Source organism: Phlebotomus papatasi, chromosome 2, assembly GCF_024763615.1.
Source record: "Phlebotomus papatasi isolate M1 chromosome 2, Ppap_2.1, whole genome shotgun sequence".
NCBI lineage: Eukaryota > Metazoa > Arthropoda > Insecta > Diptera > Psychodidae > Phlebotomus > Phlebotomus papatasi.
In genome coordinates this window covers 107,259,553-107,274,325 of record NC_077223.1, presented here as the reverse complement: position 1 = coordinate 107,274,325, position 14,773 = coordinate 107,259,553, and the positions used below count along the sequence as shown (strand labels likewise).

At 34.4% G+C, this 14,773-nt stretch overlaps 1 protein-coding gene across 1 annotated transcript in view; it reads right to left on the bottom strand.

Moving 5' to 3' along the window:
• LOC129800666 (uncharacterized) overlaps window positions 1-14,773 on the bottom strand; it is a 169,806-nt gene that overhangs the window by 140,978 nt on the left and 14,055 nt on the right. Inside the window, exon 2 of the mRNA XM_055845234.1 lies at window positions 13,294-14,739. Coding sequence (XP_055701209.1) covers window positions 13,294-14,444 — 1,151 coding nt within the window. The 5' untranslated portion in view covers window positions 14,445-14,739. The remainder of the gene's footprint in view (window positions 1-13,293; window positions 14,740-14,773) is intronic.

Genomic DNA, 14,773 nt, shown 5'->3' with positions numbered 1-14,773 from the left:
CCGGGGTTGTATTTCTGAGCCCTCATGGTCGTCAATTCTGTGAATTACTGTCCCAAGCTTATCACAACAAAAGCTTCTCCGGGAGCTTTTCAATGCATCACATGGAAATTTTATTGCGGGGTCTATGAAATAAAATAAATACTCTCCCTTGGTGAGATATTCTCTGTTAATTACCCTTGTCTCGCAATAATTTTCTGAAATCCTTTGAGTCCTCATTAAAGAACTTTTCGCCACATAGGTATATCATCAATAAATGGTAAGTTACACACGGTTTTTTATTTATTACAATGATACTGAACTTGAATACTTTTCACTACTGTGATTTCATTACTTATTTTTATAAATTATAAATGGAGTCTAAGGGTCGTTCCTCAGGTGCTCGTAAATTTAAGCCTCGATCTCTCTGATTTAGCTTAACATTTTTTATAAATTATGAATTGGTTAAATTATTTGAACCAAAGAAATTTACTACAATTTTGGCCAAATTACTGCAATCAGTTTATTTAAATTATTTTATTGTATTAAATTCAAGTTGTTCTTTTTAATTCTGTTCTACAATTTCATCCTCTACGACGTGTCGCGGCGTTTCGAGGATGGATGTCTTCTTCATAAAGTATCAAATATAGCAAAATTCTGTGTCAGTCAGTCGAATTGTGAATATTACTGAAGAACTTGTGATACACGTTCAAGTGCTCTGTAACAATTTGTGCCTTTACTTGAATTTTACTGCCATATTCGATACCTGATGAAGACATTATCCATCCTCAAAACATTCTACTAAAGAATAGAATTGTGAAAATCAAGAGAGGTTGAGTGTTTTTGTGTATCTTCTATCTGTCCTAATTTTTCAGTAATTTTTAAAATTCTATTTTCGCGATAAAATTAAATCATTCGTAAACACACAAAAATGTTCGTAAAATTTTGTCATTTGTTCGTATTTGTTCTTAAATTTTCGCCAGACAAACAAAAATTTACGAACAAGTACGAACAAATGACAAAATTTTACGAACATTTTTTTGTGTGTTTACGAACGATTACGAGCAAATGTTTGTAAAAGTACAAAAAATGTTCGTCAAATGATTATTTTACGAACAATGTTTGTGAAATAGTACAAAATTTTACGAACTTGTTTGTGGGCTATATGATTCACGAGCATTTCGTTAGTCCTCCATAGGATTTCACAAACATTTACGAACAATTTTACAAAATATTTTTTTCTGTGCATATGGCCGTCGACTGGGTCGACATGTGTCAAATCGGCCTGATGCTTTACAATCTTTAAGTCATAGAATTTAAGAAAAGCTTACAAACACTATACACGCCAATCAAAATCATTTATACCTGTGACATGTAGTATCCTCTGTGATGACGGGAAAAATATATAACTGCTCTTTCTTTGAGTTCGATCAGTAAAAATCAAATACTCAAATTGCATTTTTTATAAGACATTTTAAAAAAGTATATTCCTAGAAAAGACAATGGGCAAAAGTGGCCTATGGTACGACCACCAATAAGACCTATATCATTGAATAGGCCATGGTTTAGGTAACAACTTTTGTTCCGGGACCAAAATTTTAAACCATGATGGGGGAAAAGTTCTAGAACAAAACAACTATTTTCGTAGAAGAAAAATAATCTCTTATATGAAATGTTCGCATTTATATTGTCATTTTTTAAGGGAAAGAATAAATTGTAACATAAAGTATATTAAATGATTGAATATTCTCAAAATGGATATAAAAGCATATGGCTTTACAATGCATAACGTGCGTATGAGGACATTGAAACATAAGGACTCAAACTCAAAACTTGATGCCTTATATCACAGAGATTTATCAACCGAATTTAATCGATAAATATTCAATTGAAAGGTCTCGAAAAATCCTACAAAATGACGGTATAGATAAGTTCAAAAGTTGACCGCAAGGGGAACACCAGGTTATCAAAGTTTACAATTAACAAGAAATGTGTTAAGTTTTGAATCTATTCAACTGATTTTAATGATCATATAATATATATGTCTTATACCTTTAATGTGTTATAGAGAGAGATATGGCATCATTGTATTCATCGATTTCATTAGAAGCATTACATATTTTGACTTATTGTTCTAACTGCGATTTATTTATTTATTTATTTTCTTTGTAATCGAACCCAGATTTTATATAATTGAATAGCCTTCCATAAACCTAGTTCCCATGCCGAGTTTAAGCTTTCTACCTTTTCTCAGAAAGGAGTTTATAGTGGAAAAAGTCCTCATTTTGTATGGGGACTGCTGGAAGGAGTGACAGGGGGAAACATATACATACGCGGTTACAGATCCTTCCATTGCCCTTGATCTTGTGCCAAGTTTTTGATTTCTACTTCTTTTCACAGAGGAGTTATAGAGGAAAAAGTCATTATTTTGTATGGGGGCTACAAGAAGGAGTGAAGAGGGGAGGATCCTATATACATGGTTAAGGATCTTTTCATAAACCTTGATTCTGTACCAGGTTTGAGCTTTCTACCTTTTCTAAGAGGGGAGTTATAGTGGAAAATGTCCACATTTTGTATTGGGGCTATTGGAAGGAGAGGTGTGGGGAGGGGGTAGTACCCATGGATAAATAGCTTAAGTCATACATTGATTCCATACCGAATTTCATGAAGATTCCTTTAGCTGGTGTTGAGTAATTCGATGTCAAAGTAGTATTTTTTCGAAAGGATAAAGGTGTTTTTACAAGGACTCCCGGTGAATATCGTCCTGGATCTCGGTAGTTTTTCATCCTACACCATTACCTATAAAATGCGCCTAGTCCCATCTGTGGTCGCCACATAGGCCAACTCCCATACATTTTTGCCCAATGTCCTTTATTTATTTAAATATGAAAAAATCAAAAAAAATCTTATTTTGAAAGTTTTCTGTTTTTTTTATTCTTGATAATTTAAATGCATCTTTAAATGTAATTCGAATTGTAAATTGAATCTTGCAAATTTGTAAATTTGTAAACTTGTAAATTGTAAATTGAATCATTAATTGAATTGTTTTTATTTGGGAAGGCCCACGTAACCCCTTAATGGTACTTTACCATAATTCACTACATACAACCCTTTTAAGTACTCATTAAAAGATTTTTCACAGATGTTCACTTTGGGGCAGAAATTCCTGACACGGAATTTAGTGGCAGGTGTCGAAGGATAAATAAATTTTCGACACTTGATTTTTTTCTCTCCTGGTAACCCATGTCGCACATTAATCAAAAGTTGTTCATGTGAATTTTTCAAATCCTACAGAATAGAAGAGAATAAGGCCAAAAGCTTCCCCGTAGAAATCCAATTAAGCAGCACTTTTTCTCAATCCACCTCAGCCATTAAATCAAATGTGGATTTAGGAGGAACTTTTCGGTGTTTTATTCTACCGTGTGGAAAAATCACCCAAAAACCTACACAGCACCATTAAAAAAAGAGAAAAACTCCGCATAAAGCTCTCAATGAGCTTATTTCGCAGCTGATTCATTCGGAATCGATGGGAGCTTTTTTTTTACTACCCAGGCTCATCGGGATTTATTGCATGCGAAATGTTCCGTAAGAGATCCTCAAGAAATCCATAAATAAGGCGAAAACTGCTCAGCTGTCGTGCTCTGAAGAAGTTTTTGACGATAGAAATCCATCCGAAAAATATGATTATTTATCATGCTGGAAAACTTTCACTGCCACCTTCTGGATTTTCAAGCATTCTTGAGAGTTTTTTTTTTTCGTTAAGGTAGGGGATATGATTACCTTTCACACCCTCTTGATGCATTTTGTACACGCCAGGCTATTTATTTTTGTTTATCATCCAATGGGGGAAAAAGTTTCTCAAAGTTGAACAAAATATTGCCAAAACATTTGGTGTTTTTTTTTAATGAAATTAATAATAAAACTCAGCTGACCCTAAAAAATTCATATAAATTTTAATTGAAACGCTTAAATTATTAATTTTCAATTATTATAAAATGTCATTGAATGTCAAATTGATTTGTGGCATGTTTTAAATCAGAAATTAATATTTATAATGCTGAATATGTAAATAAAAAAATTCTGCGTGACATTTTATAATGTGAATCGGAGTGAAAAGTGACATGATTGAATTTTGGTGAGGGTTGTTTAAATAGTACAGATGAAATTCATATGATTATAATATATCGTTATTTAACAATTATACACATTACTATTTAAATTAAATTAATAAAATTAAATACAAATTATTCATTGGGAGTTTGATATTTAAATTAAATCAAAGTTTATTTTATGTCCACTGATGTTGCAATGGAGATTAGAATTTATTACTTAAATAGTAATAAATTACTTAAACTTTGTCCCAAGCAACATCCTGTACTGTTTGTTCTATAATCTCAAATTTAAAAAAAAATGTGGAATCAATTTGCAGCTCTAACTTTAAAGCAAGAGCAATTTGCTTATCTCAGGATCGTTTTCCGCTAAAGATCTAATCAAAATGGGTAATCGAACCCTTTGATCTACGCATAGCATTCGCTCAAGAATAATGCACTGACGTAAATAATGACGTAAATGCCCCGATCAAGCGACTAGCAAATTGGCCTTTTTATATAGAGCTATTTGAAGCCAATTCCTAAATTGATCTCGGACTCAGCTCACAGTGCTCCGAGGAAAATATTTATTTAAACAAAAATTTAGTATATTTATCCCTCCATACGGAAAGGTATCTTATAATACGGAAAGACTTCTCACTTTTCAAATATTTAGCATAACGATCACGAGTGCAGGAAAATTCCCATACGCATTTGTATGTGAAAGTAAGAAATTGGCTTCAACTTTGAAGGCCACTCGCCGGGGACTAGGCCCCGATGATCTCTTCAAAAATGTCATCAAAATAATCTTATCTTAATTATTGGATCAATGATTCAACCTCACAAAATAGAACCCTGTACGAATAGGGGTATACGTTAATGTGACCAGTTTTGCTCAATCAGACTCTTTTTATCACTAAAGCCAGGGGGGTGACATAAGCTCTGAAAAATGCGACCAGTTTTAGTGCAATTTTTTTCCTGTTTTCGTTTCACAAAATATCTCCAAAACTACGTAGGTTGCCAATTTGTAGTTTTCGGTTGCATATTCAATATTAAGTTGGCTTTTATTTTGTATTAGTATTTTTTGCTAATTCATTCTACAACGACAGAAAACAGGTAATAAACTCAAAAGTTTTTTCGGCGCGCTAGAAAAAAACTTCCAAAATCTCAAAAGTGTCGTCTTTCTAAGCGTTAAAAGTTATGATAATATCATACAGTGTTTCTTCTGACATTATACCATTATATCTTAACTTTTAAATAATTTTCTAGATATATTTTAAAGATAACTTAGAGATTATTAATACTACTATCGCATACGGGCTTAATTTTGCAGGTTATTAAAGCCTAATTGATAATTTTATCTCTTGGAAAGTTGACAAAAGGTACAACAAATACTGACTTAATTTTCGAGATCTTAAACTTTGTCTGAGACAGAATCTTAACAGCTTTTAATAGATATTTCAACTAATTAATTGGAATATTCCATCAAATGAAAAAACACCACATTTTGAATAGATGGACAAGATTTTGAAAAGCGGGACACTCTTTCATTGTTTAATAACGACTTTTGCATTTTTAACTTCTCAAATAATCACAAAATTACGTTTAATAATCTTTATATTGAAAATTGAAATATTTAATTGATTTATTATCAAGTTTTTAAGGAGGTGTCTCACATTCCACACTGCTTTGTCCAACTTTCCAAACTGTCTCGCTTTAGACCAATCACCCTATGAATAATTCTATAATATGAAAATTAACATTTTTGGTCTTTGTTACAAAGTCTTAGTATTTGGTGGCTTTTGTAATTTGTATTATTTTTGTACTTTGTATTATATTGTATTATTTCTCTAATACTTTTTTAACATAATAAAAATTTACGCATATAAAAGTATAATACAACATTTAAGAATTACATATTCTAAGATTTTCATTTAAAAATTTTAAATATTCAATTATTGAGACCTGATATTTCTGAAATCAAAATCCAGAAAATGCCAAAATCTTGAACGCCAAAGTCCCGAAAAACCAAAATTCCGAATGAACCAAAATCCCGAATGGGTCAAAATTTCAAACATCAAAAATCCCGAAAGGTCTAAAATCCCGAATTTTCAAAAGTGTTACAGCTGCTCCCATGATTATACCTGCGTTTGCTGGAAGTAAAGGGGAATTTTTTGTTTTGGAAATTCTACCCATAATTCTGTGGGGACACTTCCCGTAATCGCCAGTGGAAATTTATTTCACCTCATGAAGAAAAACAAATTTTCTATCTTGCCCAGAGCTTTCGGTCCGGATGTGAACCTTCTTGAATCAGAAAAAGCGCCTAATCAAATCACATCAAAGCCACAATTGCAAAAGGAAAATTTAGAAAAGTAGCAAGAAAACTAATTATCTATTAGTAAAACCTTCCCAAGTGATTACTGCTGCTGATGATCCTCTATTTTTCCGAAAATAACGAACTTTAGGAAATCAAAAAACATAGTCTAATCGACCACTGAAGAAGGTCCACATCCGGACCGAAAGCTCTGGGCAAGACAGAAAATTTGATTTTCTTTTTGAGGTAAAATAAATTTCCACTGGCGATTACCGGAAGTGTCCCCAGAGAATATTCATCACACCAGTTCATTATCCAACAATAAATTTCTACCCATTATCTTCCGTATAAGTTTCGGTCCGTTCTAGATTTTGGATTTCTAGATGTTGGATTTCAAGATTTTGGCATTCGAGATCTTGGGTTTCGCGATTTTAGCTTTCAGGATTTTGACTTTTCGGGATTTTGACTTTCCAGATTTTGGCTTTTACGATTTTGACTTTCAGGATTTCGGTTGGGATTTTTGCCGGCACATTTTTAAAAAAGGTCTATAGGGGAAGGGTTTTAGGATTATACGGACTATGGCTTCGACCACTTCATATTTTTACCATATGCTCTTAATGAATCTGAGTTACTCTGAAAAAAATATCTTGTTAAAAGGACAAATGGATTTTGTTAAAATTTTGTCAAAAGGATGTAATGTTCCTGTTCGATAAATCTTTTACTCGCATTTTTTTTATGGAAAAACATCCTTTTGATAAACTTTTAATAATATACAGTTGGCCGCTGATTTGACAAAACTTTTCCACATTCTGTACGGAAGAATATCCATTTGGCAGACTTTTTTTGTTAATTTGACAAGACATTTGTTTTTAGAGTAGTGGCATTATTAAGTCAAATATTTCATGAAAAAATTTAGAATCATAAAGGTATGTGGGATAAATATGATCAAGTGTTCAAAGCCAGAGCGTAGTCTGAAAGCTTTAAGGTGTCTACACATTGGAGCTGATATCACCAAAAATTATTTCAAGAATTCTTGAAAGAAAAATTCCTATTTTTGAAGGAATTTTAGAAGAAAAATGCCTCCACATTTGGGTTTATTTTCCATCAAAAATTCTTGACAGATTGCTATTATTCCCAAGTGTCTTGCTCTTGTAATTGCTTTTCATGAAAATTTGTTATTTCTCTGTTGAAAAAAAGCGAGAAAAATGTTTGTGGAAGTTCCTTGGGATAGTATTTAGTGAATTTATGTGGAAAATTTCCCAAAAATACGAAGGAAGAGTGTTTTTTCTGGAAATGTCGTTCCCGGTGGAATCCAACCCAGCCTTTGAAGGAACATTTCCTCTGATTTTTCTCTAGATATTGACGGAAATCATTGCAACTGTGTATTCCTCAGGTGTTCTTCAGTACAGTACAGTGGCTTCGTACACTAATAGCCTCTACACATTGGGAGCAATTTTTGTTAAAAATTGCTTTTTTGAAGGAAATTCCCTGCAGCGCTGTAAGGCGTCTACACATTGGGACAATTTTCGTCAAAAATTGCGTTTTCGATAGAAATTTGACGTTTCCACCTACAACACTGCAGGGAATTTCCTTAAAAAAAAGCAATTTTTGACAAAAATTGCTCCCAATGTGTAAAGGCCATAATGCAATAACTTCTGGAAATTTCTAGAGAAAAACTATAGGAAATGTTCCTTCAAATCGGATTCCACTAGGAACAACATCTCCAAAAAACACTCTTCTTTTGCATTTTTGGAAAATTTGCCATACAAATTCACTAAATACTATCCCAAGGAACTTTACCAAACGCCTTTCTCACATTTTCCAGCAGAAAACAACAAATTTTCATGAGAAAAAATCTTGAAATGTAATGATTTCCTTCAAGAATTCTGTCAAAAATTACTTTGATGAATTTAGTTCCAATTTGTAGAGGGTAATTTCCTTCAAAAATTTTTGATGCAAATTACTTTGAATTTAATATGATTTTTGAAAGAAATTGCCTACACGTTATGGCCTCTATACATTGGGAGCAATTTTTGTCAAAAATTGCTTTTTTGAAGGAAATTCCCTGCAGCGTTGTAGGGGGAAACGTCAAATTTCTGTCAAAAGCGCAATTTTTGACGAAAATTGCTCCCAATGTGTAGACGCCTTTAGACAAATTTTCTTCAAAAACCCATCTTTTTGTCAAAAATTCATACCAATGTGTAATACCAATTGCTTTTTTGAAGGAAATTCCCTGCAGCGTTGTAGGAGGAAACGTCAAATTTCTGTCAAAAACGCAATTTTTGACAAAAATTGCTCCCAATGTGTAGACGCCTTTAGACAAATTTTCTTCAAAAACCCATCTTTTTGTCAAAAATTCATACCAATAATGTGTAATACCAATTGCTTTTTTGAAGGAAATTCCCTGCAGCGTTGTAGGAGGAAACGTCAAATTTCTGTCAAAAACGCAATTTTTGACAAAAATTGCTCCCAATGTGTAGACGCCTTTAGACGAATTTTCTTCAAAAACCCATCTTTTTGTCAAAAATTCATACCAATGTGTAGACAAATTTTTTAATGCACACTTCTTGAAGCTCATTTTTGACAGAAATTTCTCATAATGTGTAGACACCTTTACTCTACGTCTACACTAATTTTATTTTTTTCGAAAAATGCCAAAAAATAAATCATAATGTTTCATACTTATAAGGTCACATATTTATACAATTATCATTATAATTTTACAAAAATGTGTAATCTCTGTGTACTCTTTATGTTTCATTGTTATAAAACAGATTTATATATGGGATTAATTTCAAAATAGCCATAACGTTTTTAGAAATTGTCATATTTGAGTCATTTCCGAGATTGATGTTATTTCCTAACAGGGTAATTCCGCATAAATAGCCTCCAGTAAGATATCCTGCACGACCATTCCGTATGTTTGCACTTGAGAGGGATCTTTGGTGCTCTTTTTTTTTAATCAACAAAGCACATCTCCTAATCTCCAAAGAATTTCGTGATTGTTTGCCTTTTCAGGACACCAAAATGATTACACAAGACATTTTCTTCTAGCAAAAGAAAAACTCTTGAGCATTTTTCCGCTGGAATATTTTCCCCATTTTCGCGCAACTTCCGCCCAAAAAGTTGAATGCGAGGACGATAAAGTGATTAACCCATTAAAGGCAAACATTCTCTCTTTTTTTTCGCATGTCCTTGCTGTGCAATATTTACAGAGGAGCTTGTCGTAAAAAGATCCCGTGGAAATATAAAGAAAAAAAATTTCTTTTTGCCCATTTTCTTGCATTATCTCAACATCTCTTGAGACGATTACAATAAGATTTATCCTAAACAGTTAGAGTAAACTTTTTCCCATTTGGAAATTGTCAATATTTTCTCTGCGAGAGACTCCATTTGGTGGCACAGCCAGAGGAAATGAGGAGCAGTTTTGTCTAAATGAAAAGTCTTTTTCCGCCATTCCTCCACCTTGGAAAATACACCGAGGAATAGCAACATTTTTTTATGGTCTGCAAACTTGAGCTCAGAATTAAATGGCTCAAAGAGTTCTTTGAGCTTTAGGCTTGCAATTAGCACAACATGTGAAAAATTAATCAAAAAAATGGGCTCATTTAATGTTCCAACTCTTGAATATTCTCTCCATATTCCAGCAAATTAATTACTTGACATGGACAATTACTAAACTCCGTTCCTTCATTTATGCTGAAATTTCCATCCGTAGGCAAACTGATAACACAAAACTCCCCCCATGTAAATCACATTGTATGCCGACGATGCCGACCATTGCGCTCCGATGCGAAATCATTGGGAAAGCGTTTTCCATCCGTATGTGGGAAAGTCAATGAAATGACCTGAGAGAATTAACTTGGGATGGGATTTCACCAGGAGATGTCGACCTGCTGTCCCCTCACTTGGACAAAGGGCAAATGTGTGACAATGAGAAAGTGAAAATTCATTTCATCCTACTAAAGGTGTATCAATGAATTTCCCCCGCGGCTAAATCCACAAACAAGGGGAAGAGATTGGCCCTGAAAGGTGTACACAGGACTCTTTGATACCTCTTAGAGTACTCAAAGTAATTGCTGTGAAAGGAAATTTGGCTTTTGTGATCACTATCTCATTATCTAGTTCGTTTTTGTGTTAATATTGACCTATGTAGGAAAATATAAAGTAGAATTAAGAGTAATGAAAACCGAGCGAAGTGTCAAAGTCAGTAAAATTTGCAAGTAGTATCATTGCTCGAGACAAAATCCCAATGACTATTTTAAGACAATCTAGAGTTCTCAAATTTATTTTGACAAGTCAAAAAATTTTTGATAGACTGTTTGACAAATAAACAATCAAATCAACGACAGAAAACCAAATGACAGCTGTCAAATATTAAAAAAATGTATGTCAAAAAAATAAAAAGATACTACAGTAGAGTCTCCTAAATTCGAACGCTCGGGGGGTATTTTTGACATTTCTCACCTCCAAAATTCAAATGATTTTTTCAAAAGTAACGATATTTATGTGAGATTAAATTGTACTTTGAATCAAATTCCCGTATTTTCTCACAAGTCTTAGTGGTAACGTACTTCCTTTTCCTTTCATACGATCATAATGTATGTAAACATTCAGGAAAAACCACATAAATATGATTTTCATTCATCCAGAACACGAATATTTTAACATAACCCCACAATTGACATTTTGAATCCAAACGTCCGTCGTTCGAATTTGAGAGATTCAGATTTGAGAGACTCTACTGTAGCAATATATGGACCTCTGCACAGTGACCACATGAATTATCAAGTCCTAAAACAGCTATTTTTTTTTAAAAAGTTCGATAAAAATGATTTAAATCTATAAAGGTTACAAAGAAATTCTCAAAACTGTCAAAAATTGACACTTGCATTTATCAAACAATTATTCACAAGTTTGAACAGTTTGCTAATATTATAACAATCGTTTTAATTTGAACTTTTTTTTGTAAGAATTTGTAAATAGATGACAGAATGAAATTAATTTTATAGAGAACAGCTGTCAAATATTAAATATTGCTTCTATTGTTAGAACTGTCTAAATATAAAGAAAAAGGTTATGGCAATATAATGTGCCACTCAACAATGTCCTAATGTATTTTCTTGTCCTGAGACTGTTATTCCTTTAAAAAAGTCTATAAAAATTATAAAAACCAGCATACTGTCAAAACTGTCAAAAATTGACACTTGCATTTGTCAAAAAATTATTCATGGATATGAACAGTTTGCGACCGTTAAAAAAATTGTTTATTTTAAACTATTTTTGTAATTAATTGTAAATAGGGCAGCAGTCAAAATATAAATACTTTCAAGATAATTTAAAACAGAGGTGTGAAAGAACCGTTTGAAACCGAACAAACGTCAAATGAAACTTGGTCGTCAATGGTCAAAACACTACTTAAATAAACTTATTTTGACGCTTATTCGGTTTCAACGGTTCTTGAACTCCTTTGATTTTAAAGAAAAATCTTAAATTCACTCATGGTAAGTCTTGGAAAACCCGTAAATGCCCGTGGCCGAGTCTTAATTCGCCAACTCTCGATCACACGACACTATCACTCTGCTCAAACGAACGTGACAGGTAGGGGAAACCGGGGCAGAATTAGCCACGTATAGTATTAGATAGTGGTATCTTATAGTTTGCCTGCGAAGGAATATTGAGGAAACAACTCTTTATTCTAAATATATACTTCCCTTCCTATTCATTGAAGTATTTATCAGCCTCAAAAAGAAACATTTATTGTATACGCAATTAAAAATCCCATTTGGTGGCTAATTCTACCCTGGTCTCCCCTACATCTACAAAGTTGGAATATTTCAAATATTTCAAGATTTTTGGTTACGAATTCACTAGTCTTTATAGTGATCTTAGATTTTTTGTGGTTCACAAATTATCTTTTTAAGTAAAATATAAATATTTATGAATTCAAAAATTTTTGAAGCTTTAAAAGAACGGTTAATTTCAATTTTTAAACTTGAAGAACTGTCAAGATTTTCCGTGAGACCAGATAAGTGTGACTTAAAACCTGATTTAATCTCAAGCTTTCATATATTACTATTGAGAAGTCCCCATAGCAAACTTCCATTAGAAAATATACGTAAAGGACACTGTTTCGCGCTCGTAGCGGTAAGCATTAGAACTACAAAAATTATGTTACTGACCGTGTTTTTCCGCTGTCATTGTCAACATGGTATATTTTCCATGAGGATTTATTTGTTTTCGAATTTATACAAAGATTCTAACTGATTTTTTTGTGACTTCAGTGAGTCTATTAATACTAATAATAATGCAACCAAACGTTTAGTGTGCAGAGTGTACGAGAGAAATCCGAAACATTCCGGAAATGTTAATTTTACCCTGCAATATTGATCCAAAATCGGTGTAAATATTACCATTTTTAAGTGTATTAGGGGTTAAAGGTACCCTTTTTCATGTTAATTTTACCCTTAAAAATGTGTAAAATTAACATTAAAAATGTTGATATATTTTTACACCTAAAAAGTGTTAAATTTCTGAGGAAAAAACGTTAATCGCACCCTCTTTTTTCTCAGTGTAGTAATAACATTAATGAATTTACAATCCTAAATTACGTGTTTTTATTTAATTTTTCATAAGTTTTTCTTGGGAAATTAATTTTTGTTTGATATTTTTTGCTTCTCTAAAATGTTAAATAGTTAATCCTGGTTAATTAAAATTCACCACCTTACTTGTAACTGCTATCGTTGATACAACATTAGGAAGGTAAATCAAGATCAAGAAGCAGTGATGGCAAATCACAGCCAATAAATTGATTTCCATATGAATGACAATTATGTGGTGTACATATTTTCTTCTTAGTAGCTTGCCCCTTGGTAAATGATATCAGAGATAGCCGGGAGTAACAATAGAACTCACCTGGTAAGCATGTTTGCTCTGTTGACGGCCACTTCCGCCTCAATCCGGAACCTGTCCTGGGCGTATCGGTCTACCACTCCCTCCCCCAAGTTCAGGGCTGTTCCGGCGGTACAATTTGCACCGAGTAGATGCTGACTCTCAACAATTTGCAGGAAGCGCGTGACCACATCGCGACCCTTCATGAGGTTGAGCCTGTTGTTGCGACTCGTCTCATCGAATTGCATCTGTTCGTCATCAATGAGCTCATGACTCCATTCTGGGATACCACCCAACTCCTCTCTGTCGGTCAGATCTATGCCGGTGGTGTCCAGTGAGGTTCGCTCCTCCTCATCGGGGGCATCGTCGTAGAGGCCACTGGGACTGAAGAGACCGGGAACTTCCGCCTCGCCACCCAGTTCGTCGTATTGTCTGAAATCTGCTGATGATGAGTTGACAAGTCGATTGTGCCTCTGTACGCTGGTATTCCTGGCACTCATGGTGATGGCCTCCGTGGAAGGCATCTCTGTCGCGAGGGTGGTGTTGGGGGTGGCACTCGAGACCTCATTCTTCACCTCAGACTCTCGAAAGCGTTCACCATCATTGTCCCAGGAAGATGAGTCTGATTGATAGAACATGGCAAAGTTGGAGGATGCCTCGAGGGCCAAATTGCTGGTTCGGCTGTGGTGATGATGGGTCTGGTTTCGAGATTGTTCCCCATGTTCCCTCTTCCTCTTCGAACCCATGTGACTCGTGTGATTGCTCTTTGTCGACCCAGTTCTTGAGAATTCTAGCATCTTTGAGCTTCCGCGGTGGTTTGACCTATGACCTTTGGACACGGTAAAAACGGGGGAATTTGGAGAGTTCTTGTGGGAGATTCTGAACATTTTGCTTTGATGTTTGTTCTCCTGTTTGTGGTGCCTGTGATGGGGGGTCGAGGGAGGGATTTCGTCAGCAGGGACCTGAGCACTCCACTGACCATTTTCTTTGCTCAGAATCTCAGGGTACTGACCATCTGTAGCCTCTAGCTCCACACTCACCGATCGTCGTTTGTGGCCGGATTTGAGGGAGGAATGGCGAGATCTTGAGTGTCCATGATGAGTGAGATCGGATGCCAGCAAACTGTCCAGTGCTGCCAGGATGTACATGAACCACACTAGGCGGTTCCCCAGCATGATTTACCCAGGAACACCAGTAATCACACCTCAAACTGAACACATGGCTTAATACTAATAAAATCACACAGATTAATCTCTCTCTCTCAGTTGATCAAAATTGCGTAAAATTTTATTCTCACTTTCCTAACATGAAAGCACATTATTCACCATGAAATTTTAGGTCACTACTGAACACAACTTTTCCCATACATCGTTCCTAATGCTCCTCAATGTGCCATCCTGTTGCCATCCTCCGTTGCGCACTGCTACCATTTCACTCTCGATTTTCCCAACAAAACCCGCTCTCTCTCACCTAAAAAAAAAAAGAAAAGCACTGATTTACATTG